The sequence below is a fragment of the Giraffa tippelskirchi genome, chromosome 10 (genome assembly GCF_054371585.1).
Source record: "Giraffa tippelskirchi isolate mGirTip1 chromosome 10, T2T-mGirTip1v1.2.pri, whole genome shotgun sequence".
NCBI classification, from domain to species: Eukaryota; Metazoa; Chordata; class Mammalia; order Artiodactyla; family Giraffidae; genus Giraffa; species Giraffa tippelskirchi.
Window position 1 is genome coordinate 154,479,598 of NC_137284.1, and position 21,555 is coordinate 154,501,152.

General features: G+C 46.2%; 1 protein-coding gene across 38 annotated transcripts in view; it reads right to left on the minus strand.

Moving 5' to 3' along the window:
* Positions 1-40: 40 nt before the first annotated feature.
* EZH2 (enhancer of zeste 2 polycomb repressive complex 2 subunit) overlaps positions 41-21,555 on the minus strand; it is a 60,769-nt gene continuing 39,254 nt past the window's right edge. For 12 of the 38 annotated variants that reach the window (XM_081537175.1, XM_081537174.1, XM_081537170.1 and 9 more), the window contains 16 exons: positions 19,651-19,771; positions 18,744-18,884; positions 17,674-17,776; positions 16,979-17,142; positions 9,906-9,997; positions 8,326-8,566; positions 7,534-7,703; positions 6,890-6,984; positions 6,129-6,169; positions 5,650-5,775; positions 4,737-4,915; positions 3,157-3,252; positions 2,497-2,578; positions 1,430-1,510; positions 1,222-1,306; positions 41-366 (listed from right to left, as the gene is read on the minus strand). In XM_081537175.1, the coding sequence (XP_081393301.1) occupies positions 306-366; positions 1,222-1,306; positions 1,430-1,510; positions 2,497-2,578; positions 3,157-3,252; positions 4,737-4,915; positions 5,650-5,775; positions 6,129-6,169; positions 6,890-6,984; positions 7,534-7,703; positions 8,326-8,566; positions 9,906-9,997; positions 16,979-17,142; positions 17,674-17,776; positions 18,744-18,884; positions 19,651-19,771 (1,878 nt within the window). In that variant the 3' untranslated portion in view covers positions 41-305. Of the gene's footprint in view, positions 367-1,221; positions 1,307-1,429; positions 1,511-2,496; positions 2,579-3,156; positions 3,253-4,736; positions 4,916-5,645; positions 5,776-6,128; positions 6,170-6,889; positions 6,985-7,533; positions 7,704-8,325; positions 8,567-9,905; positions 9,998-16,963; positions 17,143-17,673; positions 17,777-18,743; positions 18,885-19,650; positions 19,772-21,555 lie in introns of all 38 variants that reach the window. The other 26 variants (XM_081537186.1, XM_081537179.1, XM_081537176.1 and 23 more) reach the window with 9 other exon arrangements.

Here is a 21,555-nt window from a genome sequence, read left to right on the forward strand (position 1 = left end):
GCCAGCTGGGGAGGCTGTGTAACAGAGGACGAGGAGCAGGACAAGTTCAAGTATTCTTTATTCAAAGTTGAAAAATGTACCACACTGCATTATTGCAAAAATTCACGGGTACAAAACACTTTGCAGCTGGTGAGAAGGCAATAAAAAGTTGATTTTTTCAAACTCATTACTATAAATTATTCTTACAGTACTTTGCAAATTCAGAATTTCAAACTGCATTTTTTTTTTCTAAATCGCCCACAGTACTCGAGGTTCCTGAAGCTAAGGCCGCTGTTCCGAGAGGAGGGGGGAGGAGGTAGCACACGTCAAGGGATCTCCATTTCTCTTTCGATGCCCACGTACTTCAGGGCGTCGGCCTGGCTGTATCTGAAACAGCATGAGAAACAGGTGAGCGCCCTGCAGCGCGGGGTGAGACCCAGCCCGCTCGGCAAGGCACACACGAGCCCGTTCCTGCTGCCTGCACAAAGGCACCTTCGCAGAATGGGTGCAAACATTCCCATTGCAAAGGGGCCGAGCCGGACAGAACTGGTAATAACACCCCTTCCGATGGCAGGCCCGCAGTGGGGCTGGTATTGAGACCAAACACAGGGAGCACAGAGAACCTTAGTGAGCGGGCCAGAGCCGGCCACGGGCCCCTTGAAGCCAGGACAGCACAGAGGCCAGAAGAGATAGGTGCCTGCGACTCTTGCCACCAGGTGAGCCCTACAGGTCCCCCAAAAGGAAGGTGCTCCACCCAGCTGCTCTTCCTGGGAAGATTTGGGTTGGAAACAGCTCCACACAGGCCCTAGTTTAAGACAATTCTACACAAAATACCAAGCTTCTCAATGGGATGTGTAGTCAGCCACAGGATTTGTTCAACTAAACATTCCTCTGACTACATTTAAATATTCTGTAACTTGTCAATTTTCCCCAGAACTTGACAGTATAAACTGCCAGCCAGATCCCCAGCGGCATAACCACCCCCCGGGAGCCTGTGCTCAGCACCCTGATGGCAGGCATGGACCCTGAAGGTAAAAATGGAGCTTTCTGCGTTTTTTTAACTTCTATGAAAGCATTACTTTATACTGGAAACGCCATTACCCAGCAGTACACCCTAGCTCCCAGCACTACCCACAGCAAATCACCAGCCCCAGACGGAAGCCCAGCTCGGAGCCAGAAGACAGCCTCTGTCCAGAGCTCAGCATCCAAGCAGAAAAGCCCTCAGAGACTCTAAAAACCAACCTGTAATCGAAAAACAGCTCTTCACCAGTCTGGATGGCTCGCTTAGCAAAAATCCCTATCCTGTGATCGCCGTTGACCATCATCACTGCAAAGAGAGAAATGGGGTCAAGGCATCGGTGAGGACGACCCAGGAGGTTGACAGGTCGGTAAGGAGCCCAGAACCACTCACGACGCCCTGCGGGGACTCTGCCCGCGTCGGAGCACATACCTTTTGCATAGCAGTTGGGATTTACTGAGTGATTTGCAAAACGAATCTTGTTACCCTTGCGGGTTGCATCCACCACAAAATCTAAAGAGAAAAAAAATAAGCATAACCTAGTAAACAATTAGTTTTAAATCAATAAACACAAGATTATTGTGATGCTGTAAAAATATAAGTAGTTATTGTTCTTTAGAGTTTGCCTGCAAAAGCAAGTAAATTATTCAACCAGGTTCACCTGGTAAGAAATGACCTCTGGAAGAAAATGCCCTTGGTTAAAATGCAATTTTCCACGACATCATAAGTAAGTATCTTCAAATCAGTCTCTTTCATGTTACTGGTTATGGACCACGCAGACCACTTGTTCAGAGATGAGACCCCCTGGGTAGCATGGGTGTGAAGCGGGGACCCGACTACCCCTGACGTCCTATCTTCCCAGGATCAGGGTCTGCACGCGCGCGTCACCGTCCGTCCGCGGGACCCCCAGGGAAGCTGAGGAGGTGCTTCCTCACAGGGCGGGGCTCCAGGCCCTCCCAGGTGAGAGGCGCCGACTGGTACCCATGGCAGGAGGGACCCAGGAGGAGAGTCAGGCTGGGAAGCCAAGGACGGCTCAGCCCCGGGCCGCTGCGGCCCCCTCCCTCTGGACAGCGACCACTCTCTGCACACAGAACCCCCGACCACCGCGGGATCGCCCACTCCCCGAGTTAGTTACAACTCTGCCAACCTGGGGGAAAGTGAGTCTCTCTCAGTCGTGTCCAACTCTTTGTGACCCCGTGGACTGTAGCCCACCAGGCTCCTCTGTCCAGGGAATGCTCCAGGCCAGAATACTGGAGTGGGTAGCCTTTCCCTTCTCCAGGGGATCTTCCCCCCCAGGGATCAAACCCAGGTCTCCCGCACTTCAGGTGGGAGCTTACCATCTGAGCCAAGGACACCCTCCAGCCAACAGCCGGTTCCTAAGCCCAGCCCCTTTCAGACCGCTGACACCAGGGACCCCTCGTGTCATCTCTGCCGCTTCAGCCCCTGGAGGCACCTGAGGTGCGACCTGGGAACCAGAGGGGCCCTGACCCCCCGCATACCGTTGTTCAAGTTGAACAGAAAGCTGCACATGTACTTGTCATACACTTTCCCTCTTCTGTCCGCTTCATCTTGAGAAATAATCTGAAAAGACAGACACAGGGTCAGGTGGTTCAGGATCAGGGGAGCCTGGCAGAACACACCCAGCTCGTCTGGAATGTTCAGGACCTTGACGACACTCAACAGAGGGTCACTGGCCAATTTCTCTTTGTCAGAGAACAGTGGTGTTTTAAGGACTCTGACTTAGAAATACTTCCACAGCTGTAAAGTAACTGCTTGGAGACGTGAGTAACCTGAGTCTTTTTTACTTGGTACAAAATGCAGCCAGCCCCAGGGTTTGCCGAAACTTCACAACCTAGAAAGGACGCTTTAGTTATCAGTCAGGCTGCGGACTAAAGAGGGAGAGACTCGTCGTCGTAAAGCTCTCATTCTCCCCCTCGTTCTCGGGAGATGAAAAGCTGAATGTGACAAGGACTGAAGCAGTGTAGCTTCCAAGTAAACCAAACCCACAAGTCTAAGCTGAAAAGCCATTTTATATTCATTTCTAATCAAACCCAGTGGACCTGCCCAATGAAGATCGGTCCAAAGCGTATTACAGGTGAAACCACGTGAGCACAGTGGACATCCTGCTGTCTGTGACTGACCGTGGGGCCCGGCCTTACCTCTCCACAGTATTCCGAGATGAATTCATTTTTCTGTACAGGGTCTTTGATGAAGATCCCCCAGCCTGCGACATCAGACGGTGCCAGCAGTAAATGCTAGAGAATAAACACAATTGTAATCAAAGGAGAACGAGGCTGGACAGATCAGACCACAGGATGAACCGGGGTGACTCAGCCACAGAGGGGCATGAGGGTCAGCGTCCCCCCGTGTGACCAGAGGGGCCGACAAGCTGCAGAACCCACATTTTGTTGTTTTGTAAATTATAGTACAGAGCCTAAGTGTCTGCCTCACAGGAAAATGGTGTCGCCTGAGCTGGTCCGCGTTGCGTGCCCAGCCGTCCTTCAGTCTTGACCACGATTCCACCAGCAGCTCCACAGGCCGCCTGTGCTGCCCCCACCACCTCCCCCGGGCCAGTCGCAGCCCCTCCTGGTGGGTCAGCAGCCTTTACTCCTCCCGAAGCGCTGTCCCTCTTCCAGAGCATTGTTCCACAGCCCTTCCTCGCAACACTCGGAAGCCCAGGGGCCAGCGCTCTGCTCAGCTGACGCCAAGGTGATCCCCGCCGTCCCTTTCAGATAGACTGTGTTTGGGAGTGAGGCCCGGAGCCCCGCCTTCTCTTCAGGCTGCCTATTGTGCTCTGATTCCACACTTCTTGTCTGTAAAGGAGACTCCCTGATCCCCAAGCTCCTGAGCTGTGCCCGACCCGGCCTATGCTCCCCTGTCAGGGCAATTAACCAAGCACCTCCTTGACCAGCATAATACTGTTAAGCAAATGAAGCCTAATTGGTAAAAAAATATCTCCACAGTTTTCTATTTGAGGAGGTAAAAGATGCCTAGAAAGATGACGAAGGAGGGTTTTGTTGTACAAGAGAGGAAGTTTGGGATTGGGGGAGAAATGAAAAGCTTTCAGGGCTGAATGGGGGCCCATTGGAAACGCTGGCTGCACTGTGACGTGAGGACCTAGAGTAAAATCATCCGAAGGCCTGCCAACACCACAGCCAAAAAAGTAAAGCCAGTGCCATACAGGATTTCTGGCAGAGCTGGCAGAGGAGGACTGACGACAGGGCCATCTCAGTCACACCGCCCACTGAGTCAGGACCCGACGAGCTGATGCCGCCGCACGTGCGCAGCACGGGGTCCGGGGCTGGAGTGCCAGCTCGGAGCCCGGCTCCTTTCCTTCTGAGTCTCAGAACTCTGGTTTAATGATCATTCCTAATTCACGGACTCAGGACAACTAAGCAGTTAACACACAAAGCGCTCGGACCAGGGCCCGCACCGTCAGTTCAGTCCCTCAGTCGTGTCTTTGCAACCCCATGGACTGCAGCACACCAGGCCTCCCTGTCCATCACCAACAAACTCCTGTCCATCGAGTCGGTGATGCCATCCAGCCATCCCATCCTCTGTCGTCCCCTTCTCCTGCCCTCAACCTTTCCCACCATCAGGGTCATTTCCAATGACAGGGTCTTTTACTATCACCGTCTCCCCTAAAAAACAAACCCAGTACGTGCTGTTAGTTTCTTATGCTCGGTAATAAACCCTCTGGTTGGGACAATCAGTTCCTCCATGCAGCGCCCACTCTTACCTTCTTGGAGCCCCGCTGGATGCTGCAGTTCTTGCAGGACACGTTCTTACTGTCCCAGTGGTCAGCCGCTCCGCAGGTGAGACAGAGGTCGGGGTCGCACTCGCGGACGGCCAGGTAGCACGGGCACTGCTTGGTGTTGCACTGGGCTTTGCAGCGGCAGCCGGGAAAGCGGTTCTGACCTTCAGAGAGACGCCTCCGTCAGATGAGAACTGCCCGACGGCACCGCTGGAGCTTGGTGCGGAGCCCGACAGCCTCACTGAGCCCTCACAGCTCATTATTCTCCCGCCATCGTCACACAGGGGAGGTGAGAGGAACGTCAGAGCCATCCACACGCACACCGACCGCCACCTTCCTGCTCCGCCATTTGTGTGTGAGACCGTCTGAGTACTTACAGTGCAGTGCTTACACACGCGCTGAGGAGGGCTCTGGACCACGCGACACCCAGGGTTCTCAGCCGTTCTCAGGCGGAGCTCTAGGGGCCTCCCTGGGGTCCAGGCTTCGGTGCACAATTACCGTCCTCACCCCGATGCCCCTACATTCCTTCATTCTGAAGACTGAACCCACCTAACTCATGATAATCTCTAGTGTCCAGAAAGTATTTGAGGAGCCATTTCTAGATTTGCCTTCCATTCTGTGCTAACTTTACTATGATTTAAAAGTTAAATGATCAAAGACAATACAAAGCTCCTTTAATCCATGCTGGCCTCACCTGCCCGCCTGCCTGCCTCAGCCAGGAGGTGGGCGGACACTGACCCAGTGCCTGGGCTCCACACAGGCTTGTGGCGTGAGTTTCCCAAAGGAAACAACACAGGGGTTGCCAAGATGCCCTTGTGTTGACTGAACTTAGTTTTAAATTCCTGACCAACAGTCAATTTAATTCTCACGCAATGACATCAAGACAACAAGTACTTACACTCTGAACTACACTGACAAAACTTTTCACAAAAATTTTGTGCTATCACACAAGGGCACGAGCTGTCGCAAGGCTGCCGCGGGTGGTCACAGGGTTGATAGTTGTAAACGTGGTTGGAGGAGCCGTCTGCACAGACAAGAGCACCGCGTCAGTCCCGAAAGCTGTGAGGTGACCACACGCCCAACAGGCACACGTTCCCCCCGTGACCTGAGCTCGGGGGCTGTCCTCGCCGTGTCCACCTTACTCTCCTGTCTACAAGCCCCCCCACCCGCCAAGAGCCAGGGAGCCCCTGGGCACCGTCACACCTCAGTCAGGCTCCCAGAGTTCTCCACTAGCCAACAGATGGGCTCCGTCTAAACTGGTTTAATGCACCAAGTCAGTTCTATCTGAACATCCCATACTCTAATCCAATTACTATTCTAAGACACATGAGGAGGAGACAGCGAGTCAACAAGAAAGCTGAATGGAAAGATGCTAACCCTTCTTCAGCTGGATCTTTCTGCAGTGTGCAGCCCACAACCTGCAAAACACAAAGAAACAACATCCTGGTGACCTGGGTGCACACCCATGTCTGCTGACACGTGCACGTGCAGCAGCCAGCCCACCACGTGCCGCGGGTTTGTTCTCTGTGGATGGTACTGACACCGCACCCTCTAAATTCTAGAATCTTTAATCATTTCAATTGAGCTATCTGGGCAGAAATAATCCAAACAAAAAATGCAAAAGTATCGACTAAAGCTAAATTATTAAATTACTTATCAAAGAAATATAATATGAACATGCAGACGATTTCTGAAGTATAATCTAAGTGTTCCCTTACCCAACATCCAACTATGCTTCTCTCTAAAAACCCTGGAGGTTACAACAGTGCGTCCGGTGACTTTCTGCATCTCTCTCTGTGCACAGGGGTCAGCCTGCTGCCTTCACTGCACCGTCCCTTACTCCGCCGAGCTGACAGCGGGGTGGCTGTGAAGCGTATCTGAGTCAATGCCACACACCCGGCAAACTTGGGCTCTGGAGTGGGAACCGGCTCTGGAGCTCACAGGCTCCCAAGACACACCACAAATGCTTGTGCCTTTACTGCAGAGGCTACTAAATAGTTCTCCAAAACGAAGATGTAACCTTGACTATGACTCAACACACCAAACCTACGGACAGCCGCTGGGTCTCACAGAAAAATGGCAGCAACTGCCCGAGGAAGCCGGCCAGGCCGGCCCCGGCCTCCCCCCAGCGCACTCACCGGTGTTTCCTCTTCTTCTTCCGGGGAGGGGTGTCCACGTCCTCGGCGGGGGCCGGCGCAATGACACTGGATTCTTTGACTCGAAACTCGTACACCTGACAGGAGGCAGAGTCACAGGCCGTGAGGGCCGTGTGCGAGCACACCGGTCTCCTGCTCATTCACACACACACTCAACTGGTCTGTCCCGTGGCGCCGCTGCGGTTACTCCCTGTTCAAGAGTCACGAGTCCAAGTCGCTCGGTCGTGTCCGACCCTGCAACCCCATGGACTATGCAGTCCGTGGAATTCTCCAGGCCAGAATACTGGAATGGGTCGCCTTTCCCGTCTCCAGGGGATCTTCCCAACCCAGGGATCGAACCCAGGTCTCCCGCATTGCGGGCAGATTCTTTGCCAGCTGAGCTACCAGGGAAGCCCCAAGAGTCATGAGGCTACATCTAAATTCTTCTGGGTTTTTGAAACCCACTGCCACCTACGTGCAGCATCTAAAGTCAAAAGACTTATTTCAGTTCCCTCTCAGTGAAAAAAAAAAAAAAATCTTTTCCAATGACAGGAGCTTAGTAACCAGGAGCGCTGCTAGGCTGGGACAGTGAGCACGCACTTCCCCCTCTGAAGACTGCTGCCGTCACCTTGCTCAGCCACGCTCACCTGTCGACATGTTTTGGTCCCGATGAGCCTGGCGATGGCACAGAAGTTGTCATAGTAGGTGCCGATGAGCACCCTGAACATGGAGGCCTCAGCGCCGCTCCACTCCACGTTCTCGGGGGGCTCCGTGTTGGGCTTCATCTTTATTGGTGTTTGGCACCGAGAATTAGCTTCTACAAAACCAAAGTTAACAGGCATTGTTCAAGAAGTGGCAAGTGGAGAACGGGAGGGAGGGAGGCATGAAATGGCAGTTGGAGAACAGTATCAGAATGCAGAGTGTGCTTAAGAAAACAGGAGGTGAATCATATGTGAGAATACACTAAGGCTAGAAACCCCATGGAAACGTGAGAGCAGGCTCCCCTTAACACAGCCTTCTAAAATGAAAGCAAACGGGGTTCCGCGGCTGCTGTTGATGGTATGATCCAAAGGGCTCTAAGGACAACTGGGAACATACCAGTCAGGAGTTGGGTTGCTTTCTCCTAACCAACGCCACCCACCCGCAGACCATCAAGAACGGTCACCTGAATGATCAGATTTCTTTATGCCCCGCCTGGGAAAACTGAAAAAAGGAAAACGACCCAGAGTGTGAAAATACACTGGATCAACCTTCAAATAACCCGGACGGATGGCACCACAGGCGAGTGCTGGGCGCGGGGTGAAGACAGCAGGAGGGAGCCCCCAGCTCCGCGCCTGGGTGTCTCCCCGCCTGGGTGTCTCCCCGCACGACTCAGGAGAGGACCCGCCCCGGCGCCGCCCGGGGCCCCGCGAGCAGCAGGCGCCCGGCCGCGGCCTCACCCGAGGAACTCGAGGTCTCGTCCTTCTTCTCCTCCTCATCCTTGTCGTTGCTCTCCCCGCCCGTCTCGGCCCCCGCCTCCCGGTCACTGTCCGTGTCCTTCGACTCCAGCACGTTGATGGTGGGCGTGCTGGGCCTGCTGCTGTTGTTGGGAAGCCGGCCTCTCCGGCGGCCCCCCGGGCGCTTCGGGGGGGTCTTGATCCGCTCGGCGGTGAGGGCCGCAGCGAACTCCTTCGCTCCCTCCTACAACAGGAAGAGCGGAGACATCAAAGTCAAGTTCTACAGCTGGTTCTGGCAGAGGAGGAAGAAAAGGATTGGGTAAGCATGTTAGTCAAACTTATCAGTATCTGCTTTTCACAGGCAGTCACATCTAAAGACAATCGTTTTCCTATCTGCTGTCCATGGTTTGAAGATTTGAGAAAGATAAATATGGATTCTATAAACTCAGGCAAGACAGTTCCGTATTAACTGATTATGAGTTAAAATACAGAATATACTTTAAGAAACACAGTCTATTTAAAAGTGAACGTTAAGAGGAGTCATATACCTAGTGTGCATCTAAAGTCAGCCTTTCCTGTCTCAGGGCTTCTTAAGCTAACACTCCCTTCTCTATGGTAGCATTTGACGTACACAAGAAGGATACAGGACGCACACGTGCGCCTTCCGTCCCTTTTCTGCCCCTTTTTTCCTGTGAGGGATGCACAGCCCCAGGAGGGCATGAAGGGACCTTGAGGGACAGGCGGTGCGTGTCAGTCCGTGCTGCCAGGCACAATAACCCCGTCTCAGAAAGTGCACAACAAGGGTAAGAGCACGGATTATACAGACCACAGACACGCTTTGGAGAAGCCAAATAAAATGCTGCCTTGTAAAGAATATCATTCAACAGTGCTCAAGAATTCCATTTTTAGTGGCAATAGAAGGGAGAAGTTTGAGAGCAGCCAACAGTTTTATACTTCATTCTACAAAAACCAAATTGCTTAAAAATAGGATACCTTCTGCAGGTGCCATTCAATGAATCTTCTGTCCAAAATCCAACAGGCAATATATACCCACTTAGTTCCTAGGTAGGAGTGGCTTGGTTCAAAGAGGGGAAATGGTAAAAATAAGATAGTACCCATAAAAACAACTTTTCTACCTCATATTTTCCTAAACCCTTACCTTCTCTCCATCATTACAAAAAACACACACACACACACCCCTCACCTCTGGGACCTACATATAATACACTAAACTACAGCAGGTCTACAATTCACAGAAGGGTGATGGCTCTGAGCAAGCTCAGAAACTACTGTGCTTCTGGGGTCTGGGTGGGTTCTCTGTGCTTCCCATCTCTAAGGTTGGCGGAAGGTACGACCTGCATACACTGCTGAAGAGACTAACACTGGTAAAGAATAATGCAAGATAACAAAGGACTAGGATGTGCAGTAGGTACGAGCTACCGAGAAACGTGGCTGAGAAACCTCTGCCTATCGTATGGCCAGTAACAGTACGGGAACGACAGCTTACCGCTGACTTCACCGACCTCACGAAAATTCAAAATTCAGACTTCTCCACTCCCTCCAGAACCCCCGCACGCGCTTACCAAGTGCTGGTAACAGTGGGGGCCACAAGGCTTGTTGTCGAGGGCCGTCTCTGTGTTCTTCCGCTTGTAAGTGTTGGGGGTTGCATGAAAAGCTGCAAAATACACAGAAAACATCCAAACATAAAGTAAAATATTTACTTTTCATTCCTCCAGTTCCAAAGGAAAAAGTCAATTATGCATCATCACACTCCTGCTAACACGTGGTTTACATTATGGAGCTTTCCTTCAGGCTCTTCCTGCATACTCACCGTGTATTTTCCTCAGCTCTCCCCAGGACACCTGAGTTCTAATTACAAACATTTACTTGAGTCTTTTATGTCTCCATAGAAACAAGTGATGTATCCTCTACACAGAAATCAGTTTCCTCTTTTCACCAGAAGAATCCTGACACCTACAACTTATTGATTTCTAAAGAAAGGTCAGCCCCTAGCTTGTCAAATGGGGGAATAGACTGGGACACCACTTGTTAAAAACCTGGGTTCAAAGACAGTGAGGACAGCCCTGGAATTCTACAAGTCAGTTTCTACGAATCACACACAATTCAAGAACCCAGGGGGAGCCTGCAGTCAGCACTTTCTGCAGGGAAAACTAGTTGCCAGATAAAACGGCTTTGGCAAGATATAGCGTTTGACACTTAAGATACCCAAATAACATACAAGCAAGACGCCCACTCCAGCACACTGGCGCCCTAACCAAGTATGAGAGCACCGCAGCTGGACCTCAGACACCCTGGGACGCTGACTTCCCGAGCACAACGGCAAATACTAGAAACGCCCCGCCCAGAATCACACACGATGCCAGACAATGTGGGTGAAACAAGGGACAGATTCATGAAATAAATCATTCCAAAAAACATATGTAAACAGCCATGCTTCTATCCATAGAGCTTAAATGGGAAATGAAGACAGACTGATGAAGAAAGGAAGGGAAAGGAAAAACGAACAAAGTTATGCTTTTAAAGTGGAAATTCAAGGCTCAGGTCCCGTGTCAAATATGTGAGTTGCTATTTCCCAGAACAAGAGTCTGATACCATGTGACTGGTTTCACCCTGGACTGGCACGGGTGAGGGCCCCTAAAATATCAACACAAAGGCTGAGCACGTGGAAGGTGAAGGTCACATAAGGGGAAGGAGTTACATCAACCAGACACAAGGTCATCATGAGCCAAAGGCACACGCGGGCTTTGAGCCTGGATGTCTCCTCCAGTACATGCTAAGTTTAGAGACTGATATTTTGCCGTAGTTCACGGAAGACATTACATGTGTCTGTACACCCACACGTGCACACACTCTGATTTTGAGAGAGAAGATGTCACTAAGTCAGGACTAAGCGACAGTACCCTCATAATGAGCCACAAATTACAGTCTCCAAGATAAAAGCAAATCCAGGCCATAAAGGAAAAATCAGCATGCTAATAATCAAAGCCATTTTAAACTTTTTAAAATGCCATTTTGAATTTCACATTGCCTTTAAGCTAAAGAGAAAACTATTCTTATAACTAGATTTCCCTCAGCAGAATTTCAAATATCAGTTCTTCATGAAAACTAAGTATATAAAGAATTTCTTCTTTGAGAAGAGTCTTGACTATCTTAAGACTTCCAGAATACTGAACATAATCTTTTCAAATAGGCATCTTAAAATACTAGTATTTGAATACTAGTATTTGAAATAAGTTATTAAAGTACACTTCAAACTAAGTATGAGGGGGAAAAGATTATATGAAGTTCCCTGATCAAGAAAATTATTAGATGGGAAAATTAAAGCAACATACTTTAAAAAAAAGAAAAAATGTATATTGAGGGCTTTTTTTTCCCTTAATTTCAAAATCTTGGTGAAAACATATAAAATCTTGGTGAAAAATCCTATCTAAAAGTTTTCAAGCAAAGGTACAAGACTTATAGTATACAATGTGGTCTAGGCCTGTACTTGAAATTAAAGTCCCTTTGATAAAAAAAGATCCACGATCAGATGACTTGCCAGTCCCCTGCCATCAAAACATCTTCGTCAGAGAAACATGGTTGACACCCTTAACATCTAAGTAACTGAGGCCTCGTATCAGTGAGGCTGTCAGCGCAGAAATAATAAAAACAGGTAGCTGAGCACCAAAGAATTGATGCTTTTGAACTGTGGTGTTGGAGAAGACTCTTGAGAGTCCCTTGGACTGCAAGGAGATCCAACCAGTCCATCCTAAAGGAAATCAGTCCTGAATATTCATTGGAAGGACTGATGCTGGCTGAAACTCCTACTTTGGCCACCCGATGCAAAGAACTGACTCATTGGAAAAGACCCTGATGCTGGGAAAGACTGAAGGCAGGAGGAGAAGGGGATGACAGAGGAGATGGCTGGATGGCATCACCAACTCAATGGACATGCGTTTGAGTAAACTCCAGGAGTTGGTGATGGACAGGGAGGCCTGGCATGCTGCAGTTCACGGGGTCGTGAAGAGTCGGACACAACTGAGCGACTGAACTGAACTGAGCAGCCAAAAAAGCCTTTCACACTTAAGTTTTAAAGTCTCCCTTAAACAACGAGTTAGAGGAAATATAAAACATTCCCGCATGTTCCTTTAAAGAAACTGTAACAATAACAACTATCAAAACCTAAAAGAGATGCTGAAACAGTGCTCTGGAGACAACTCACTGTCTTAAATACATATATCTAAAAAAGGAGGCATGAAAATGACACAAACATCAGATTCACAAACAGAAAAATGTAAAATCTAATACAGTAGCTGATTCTCTAAATGCACAAAACACATTTTTAATATATAAACCACATCTTAATCTCATCAAGAAAAACAAGGAAGAATGAAATACAGAAGAGTAATAACAGAAATAAATGAAATTAAAAGAATCATTAGAATATACAGATAAACTTTATACAAATAAATTTCAAAACCAAATGAAATGGGTAAGTCTCCAAAACTGGCCCAGGAGCAGGAGGAAATGCATCTATCTGCCAGCACTACTGTATGAACACAGCACTGAAGATACCATTAGACAGGAGAAAGAAGTTAAAGTTACACAGACTGGGAAGAAAGCGAAACCATCCATTACTATAGACACTTTCATTACAGCTGGAAAACTCTAAAGAATCTACTGAGAAACTATCACAAGGACACCTCAGTAAAGTAGCAGAGTAGGAAATATGTAAGATACAAGGGGAAAAGCCCAACACATTTAATGCCTAGAAATCGTCTTATGGGGCTTCTCAGGTGGCTCAGTGGTAAAGAACCTGCCTGCCAAAGCAGGAGACACAGGTTCGATCCTTGGGTCAGGAAGGTCCCCACCCGGAGGAAGAAAATCCCATGGTCAGAGGAGCATTGTGGGCTACAGTCCATGGAGTCTCAAGAGTCAGACACAGCTTAGCGACTAAATAACAAAAAACAACAATCATTTTACTTGAGTTACAGGAAGAAAATCTAAAAGGAAATTAAAGAACAAAAGGAGAGTTTATCAGATAGTCAGTTAGACGGAACCCTTACTTTAAAATGTGAGTTTTACCTTAGGTAATATAAATTTAATGAGATTCCAATAAACATACCTGCTGCTGCTGCTGCTGCTAAGTCGCTTCAGTCGTGTCTGACTCTGTGCGACCCCATAGACGGCAGCCCACCAGGCTCCCCCGTCCCTGGGATTCTCCAGGCAAGAACACTGGAGTGGGTTGCCATTTCCTTCTCCAATGCATGAAAGTGAAAAGTGGAAGTGAAGTTGCTCAGTCATGTCCGACTCTTAGTGACCCCACGGACTGCAGCCTACCAGGCTCCTCTGTCCATGGGATTTTCCAGGCAAGAGTACTGGAGTGGGGTGCCATTGCCTTCTCCGAATATAAATTTAATGAGATTCCAATAAACATACCTAGATTCTTTTTAATTTAGGCAAACTGATTCTAAAATTTACATAGAAAAACAAGAATGGCCAGGAGATCTCTGAATAAAACCCCCCAGACAGATTCAAGGAAGAAGACCCTGAGATCAGAAGCAGAGCCCAGCCCCTGTGGTGACCAGGACTGACCGCAGCTCAAGGCAGTCCCAGAGGGACCCGCGGACAACGGTGGGGAAACAGCAGCCCTGGATATGGGAGGGAGAGCTGGAACCAAAATCCTAACGGAGCAAACTGCAAATGGATCAAAGGGAGAGATATTTTTAACAAAGTCTAAAACGTACTAGAGAAAAAGGTAAAACACCCTTTAAAATCGTGGAGTAGAGAAAGCCGAATGATAGATCGAACTACTTCTAAAGGTTTTGTTTTTTAAGTTTGCTACAGGATTTTTACCAAACAAACTGGAAAAAAAACACTGCAACTCATCACAAAAAAAACTAATTCCCTGACTATATAAAGAACTTCAAGATATCAAAAAGACCACCAAAGCCAAAAGGGTAAAAATAATTCAGAGAAAATAAAACACAAATCTCTTAATCATATAGAGAAATGCAAACTACACTGTGCTAGAAACCATTTTACTGATTCAATCAATAAGATCAAAGTCTGTTGTTTAACACTCTCTAGTGGCTGGACTCTAGGCAAATGGGCACTGTCACTCTGCTGACGGATCTTAAACTGGCAGATCCCCATACGGCCGGCTGCTGGGCAGCACCTGCGCTCGCGAGAGAGAACGCACAGGTCCACCACGCAGGGCGATTCCCTGCGCGCCGCCCTTCAGGGACAGGGTCTGACACGGGAGAGGACGGCGCAGCTGTCCAGACGGGAATAAACCTGCGAACCTAAGTCCAGGAGGGGAAAGCTTGAGTACGACGGCACCATTTGAACAGGGCGGCTGGAAAAAGAGTGTGTTTGTACAAGATTTGCCGGAAGAAACTTAGAAAGACACAGAAGAGCTGAAAGTGGAAGTAGCTCCCTTACAGGGAGTAAGGACGGGGGCGGGAGGTGCGGAGCCTTTCCCGGGCAGCTTTGAATGCTCTTCTGAAATACACGCACGTGAAGGGTGATTAAAAAAATAACAACAACAAAAGCTAAAAACACAAGCCAGGTGCTACTATTTGAAGTATTTTGCACATAGTAAGTTAATAAATTTAATCCTCAAGACTGTGTTATTCCCATCATACAAAGAACAAAAAGCACAAGATGCTATATTTAACAGGTATGTTTAGTCATTTATTTAGTGACTTCTTTTACCCAAGAAAAATATATAGTGTGTGATATTTTGTCAGTCGGTGTGAAGCAAAGAACGCCTGTAGAACTGTTAGGGCTGCACTGGGAGGAAGGAGAGGGAGCGGGCGCACAGCGGTGGGGGGAAGCCGGCCTCAGTAAGCAGAGCCCCCGTCTCGTCCTCTCCTCAGCCTCAATGACGAGCAGGCTCAAGGCTCATCCAAATCACTCAAACTGGAAGAGCACAAGAAAATAACTCTGGTGATAACGTTTAAAAGGAGTATCCTCCTGCCTTGGCTCATTTGTACAACAAAAAGGGCCATCAAATGCTATAGCTGTCAACAAGTTGGAGGGAACTTCCAAGAAGGGCTCCTACCAATTTCTTGCTATAGTGATATCTGAATGCAATTTATGGTATTCTTAAGCAAGAACTGGACAATATTATATAAAATGATCATGTGTAAGTAAAGGGGAATTAAATGCAATTCAAGACAGCTTCCCTTGTGGCTCAGCTGGTAAAGAACCCACCTACAATGCAGGAGGCAGTTTCGATCCCTGGGTTGGGAAGATCCCCTGGAGAAGGGAATGGCTACCCGCTCCAGTATTCTGGCCTAGAGAATTCCATGGACTGTATAAGTCCATGGGGTCACAAAGAGTTGGACACAACTGAGTGACTTTCGCTTCACTTCACTTCACGGGCTATGTGAAGACAAGGCTGCCAAGTCCAAGTAAGGTATCTCATAACCCTACAATGGCTGGGGTAACAAATAGCTGGCTTCTGCAACTATGAAAGCTATCAAATCATCCATATAAACTACGTGAGGAGCATGGATAACAACAGCAAGTATGTGGAAGATACAATGATAATTCTGCAAGTCTACTTTAAGGTTTTCTAACTTAAAATAACTAAACCACTCATACTTCAAACGCATGACTATTTTCCAGACCAAGATACACATCACATAACAAATTATGTGCTATATCAAACATAAGTAGATAGAGCAAAAACTCAAAATGAGGCAAGATATAATTGCTTGGGCAGGCTAATTAACACTAAAAGGTACCACTGGATAGAGGCAAAAAACTACAAAAGGTGGGCCCAGGAACTCTAAAAGGGCAAAGCCACATAAGCCAACTTAGCACATGAACAAAGGTGTTACGCCACAGATGGGCAGCTGCACAAAAGTCTACTACAGAAAAAGCTAACCTGTATTAAGTAAACCCTTCTTATTAGGAACCAGGAGGTATGAAATGTATTTTCACAACACATGCCTCCAAAGTCGCTGGTACTCTTTAAATTGTACTTAAACCTGGAAAATTTACTAAGAAACCTCATTCTCCAGCAGATTAGAAAAATAAAGTAGTATCATATGTATAAATTTCATTAAGAACATTTTATGCTTTACCTGTATTCAAACGCAGGTGTTTTTAAAATCAACTTATTTAGAGGACCCTCTCCCCAACTCCAAAAACCAGACTTAACACTCAACAGACAAGAATAGATACATAAACACCTTTTTAGCAGCCTGTGGGATCTTAGTACCCTGGGCAGTGAAAGCTCAGAGTCCTAACTACTGAACCGCCGGGGAATTCCCTTTAGCCAATTTCTTATTTGACAAAACCTGTTCATCAGCATGGAGAACATTGCTCTGGGCTATCAGCTAGTTCACAGTGAGTTTTATTACAAAACCACCATAAGGTTAGCATTTATGGAAAAATCACTGGCCTGTATTCCGAGTTTGGGGAGACAGCAGTCCCAACTTAACACGTGCAAAAAGACTTCAGAGCAACCTCAAGCCACAAATTAAAAAATACCAATACTTTGATTCTAACATATTTTTCAGTCATAACTGTAAGATTAAATGACAGATCCTAGTGGTAATAAATGACAACACTTTCCAAGTTGATTCAACACATAATTCCACAATGAAGATAGAAAATGAAAACGTACAATAAGTGCACTTACGATGTAGGAAGCAGTCATATTTAAAACATCGCCTACAGAAAAGCGTATGAAACGAATGCAAGCTCTGCTCCCTCTGGACAGACTTGGCGTTTGGTCCGTCTATGTTGGGGGTGCACTCAGGAGGGAGTGCGCCCGGGAGCTGCTGCTCCGTGAGTTCTTTGTACCTGACATCAACCAAGAGAAAGGCAGTGAGGGTGAAACCAGAACCACATTCTTGAACATCAAAGTTTCCACACAGTTTCTGTGTATTATTTTTGATATTTTATCTCGCCTAAAACACAGAAAAGGGTCTAGCCTACAGCAATCTTTATTTAGATGAAGAGCCAATTAAACATTACACATGGTATATCAAAAAACATTCACAGATGTCAGTCAGCTCTGTCATGAAAAATGTTATTATATTCATTAAAATGAAACAGCCATGGCAGTAAAATTTCTATGGGTGTCCAGAGAAATTTCCTCTTACACGCACTCCTATAAATTGTGTGTGCGCGCACTCACACGCACTTCTTCCATCTATGACAAATGCAGCCCAGGGCGCCACAGATACACACGCGTATCAGCGCAAGCGTCCTGCAGACACTGAACGCACGCAGCAGCAGGCTCATCAGCTGCATTAGCCCCACCGCTAACAGGCCCGAACGGTGGGTGACACGGTACACACGGCAAGACCACCTCAAAAGAGCAAATCGTACTTTTCCTTCAGCTCTTCTGCTGTGCCCTTATCTGGAAACATTGAGGAAATAGCTTCAAAAATTTTATCAGAAGGAAATTTCCGAGGTGGGCGGCTTTCTTTATCTAAACAGGGAAATGTAAAAGGAAAAAAGAATGAAAGTGAACAAGCTCACCAACGTTTCGTTTTGTCTACACTTAACAATGCTGATTTCTCAAGAAATTACCAACGCTGTGTCTCTCTCACTTCTAACTTATTTTTCTTCAAGTATCTGGAATGCTGGTACATCAGACAAAATCAAATACACAAAGTTTCAAGTGCATCGGGAGGCAGAAAAACCCAGGTTCTGATCCCAGCTCAGCCACTGACTGCTGCTCTGACCTTGTCCCGTCACTGACCCACCTACATGTATCATCTGTGAAACGAGAGCCCATATGATCACTAAGGCACCGATTATGAGAACAGTACACTTCTCCGAAACTGCAATTTTCCCCAAAATTCTTCTATACTGACTTCATAATGAGCTTTGTCAAGTCTCTTCCAACCCCAGCTCTAAGTTGGGACCCTCTAATTTCTCTTGTAATCCATAATTAGTGTACAAGTTAGAGCATGTGCCCTGGGGTCAGTCAGAGCTGGTTTCCAACACAGAATTTTCTGGGTTCTCTTTCTTCCCAATGCTGTGATCTTAAGTTACTTCACCTCACTAAACCCATCTCAACTATAAAGTGGATCTGAGGATAGAATCCACCTTATTCCATATGGAATATTAGGAGGGTTAAATGTCTACACACATATAAAGTGATATAAATTGACAAGCACATGACCTGCACATAGTCAAAGACTGATGTTACATATTACCATAATTATGATAATTATCCAGGGAAACCCAAAAACTGTACATTCTTTTGCTAGCCAAGGGAAATAAAAGACTCACAAGTGCAGGATGAAATGTTACAAATAGTATTCTAATTTTGATTATACTACCTCTGATGTGCTATTTAACAGAAGAAAAAAGAAGGAAAGTTTACCTGTACTCTATTTTTTTGAAAAATGCTGTTATGGCTACACACAAACCTAATAAGACAGATGTACCTTCTCGACTCTCCTCTAGATCTTTCTGTTTTTCTTCTCTTTCATCAGGATCATCTCCATCATCATCATCATCATCATCATTGTACTGACCAAGAGCATTCACCAGCTCCACAAAAATCTCATCATTTATAAACCCACATTCTGAAATTCATCAAATCAAATATCAGAAATACACAAAAGTATACCATGCTTTTTTCCAATTTGTAAGAAACAACTGGAGCCTATCAGTCAGTACTGTAACACCACAATTATTAGAAAATTTGGGAGAAAGGTCATTTCCAGGACTGGCCTAAGGCAAAGCTGGAACTAGAATTTACCCTCAACACCTGTCATTTTCACAAGTTTCCGGTGCCAGCAACCACAGCCTAATTCTCCAGAAACTAACTACGGCCTTCGCCTCCTTCTAAACAACGTATCCACCAGATTGCGCTGTCCACTTGTGAGGGGACAAGAGGCTATTACACGCCACCCTCCTGCCAGGCACTTTAACCGGTCTCCTGTCAAAGCACGAAGCCGTCACTCTAATGACAAGACTTCAGGTCCTGTGATGGCCTAGCAGAGAAAGTCATTTTGATCACAAGGCCTTTCGGAGCCCATGTTACATAAGCAGGGCCCTAATCCTAACCCATTTCATTGCTAAAGAATCTTAAAATTGATATACACTCAAACAATTTTATTTAATCTGCATGTGATTGACACAATTTTTTAATAACCAACTATGCATAATTTCCAAGTGGCAAATACGATTCTTCAATTTAAAAATAGATAGGGAAAACACTGAAAATTTTAGCCCAGGCCAATCCAGCAGTTTTAATTTTTAAAAAATCTTTTTCATACTGACATTTGAAAAAACAAATCAAAATATCAATTCTCTGGCCCCTATTCCGAGAATAAACACACGGCTCACCTCTATCCCCATGTACTTTTCCATCATAATTTTTTATTAGTTCTTCAATGAAAGTCCCATCCTGGTCTAAAACTTCATCCCCCATGTATGGAATGTTATGTAACACAGTTTCATCTTCCACCTAAAAGTGAAAAAAATAAATACATTTAAAAAGCAGACACATCCTAAGCATCAACATTTTTTTAAAAGTAAATGTAACATAAGTGAAATACAATATTTTTTCGTAAGTAGATGTCTATACCCAGTTCTCCAGATCTAAAATAATAGCAAACTCTAAAAGCTACAAAGACATAAATGATGTTTTTCATCAATATCTGAGAAAATGTTTACAGGAAAAATACTTAAGAAAAAATACTGTATTACAGAATCAGTCACTACAATTTACCACCACTTCATGTCCCTCTAAGACAGGAACACGCCACAAGTTACGGTGTGGCCCATCAACCATTTGACGACGTGTTCCTGCTTCAGACGTCTAAAAAGCACCTCAGGGTCGACAAAATACAGCTTATCAAAGCCAACCGTCAATAACAGCCCCCAAAGGAAAAACTAATTAAGTGAGGATTTCCACACTTCACTTGATCAACTTATCGACAGTCCGTGTACTACATTCTGGGCATGTAAAATATGGATGGTTCACTACAGGCTATGCCAAAAGGATCTACTCTCATTCATAAAATAGGAACATTCTACAATAATAACAAAACGCTTCAACACTATGAACAAGACGTACCAAACCTGATAGTGCTAATAAAGATGACTGATGAGTTCATATCAAGGTTTGGAAGATACCAGGGAAGAAAGAGGGTGCTGGCTGACCAGGCAAGAGCCGGTCAAAGAAAAGTTCAGAGAGGACACGGGACTCAAGAAGACAAGGGGCAGGGAGCTGATGTTCTTGGGGGAAGAGAACTTTCAGTAAAAAATGTTAAAGAGTAATTATAGATAAAGACATGACGTTTCTGAAAGACTAATTTAAAACAAGGATAGGTCTTAGTCTGAAGAGGCCTTTGAACAAGGTATTGATTAAAAACAGAATTTTAGAAAGAGATTCTGAGAACAGACGGGCTAAGACGGGCTAAGGTTGAAGAGAGGAAATGGCATCAAGTGTGCGGTGCCTCAGGCAGGCCCAGGACTGACTGACACAGAGCAGCAGGCTGGGAGGCCAGGACACTCAGGAGCCGTCAGGCAGGAGCAGACAGGGAACAGGGAAACACAGGGGCTTTTTTTTTTTTTTTTTTTAACAGGGGCGTTTTCAAATAATTCCTACATAGCAAATTTAGGACAGGTGCAGAGTTCACAAAGATAATGGTACCTTAGACAAACAAAGAAAAGGCAAACTGGGAGGAAAAGTGCACACGGGTTATAAAATGAAAGTGTAGATGTTAATGTACTGTTTTATTCAGAGTCAACCTCATATACGACTACTGAGTCTAGCTGCCAACACACCTCACCTGCACTAAACCCCATTTAAAACTGGGAAAGTTCATTATTTTGGACACAAGCCAAAATTAAATGACAGTTGGCTATTTTTTGTCTTCCCAATTATATCCATATAACCTTTGCACTGCAGGACATACCCTAGCCATAAAAAAGAAGAGTCTGCCTAATCTGGCTTTCATCACTAGCAAAACCCATGGCTGATTCATAAATAATACTGACAACTTTGGAGGAGGAGATGAATTACGATTGGAGGGTTATTAGATACACACCACTATCCATAAAACATAGGTCCATAGGGACCTATGCTCGATATCTTGTAATAATCTATAAGGAAAAAGAATCCAGAAAGGAATCACTTTGCTGTACACCTGAAACTAACACAACAGTATAAATTGACTATACTTCAATTTTTTCAAATGGTTAAAAAAATTAATTGGCAAGTTTAAAACACTTTATTCTTTCAGA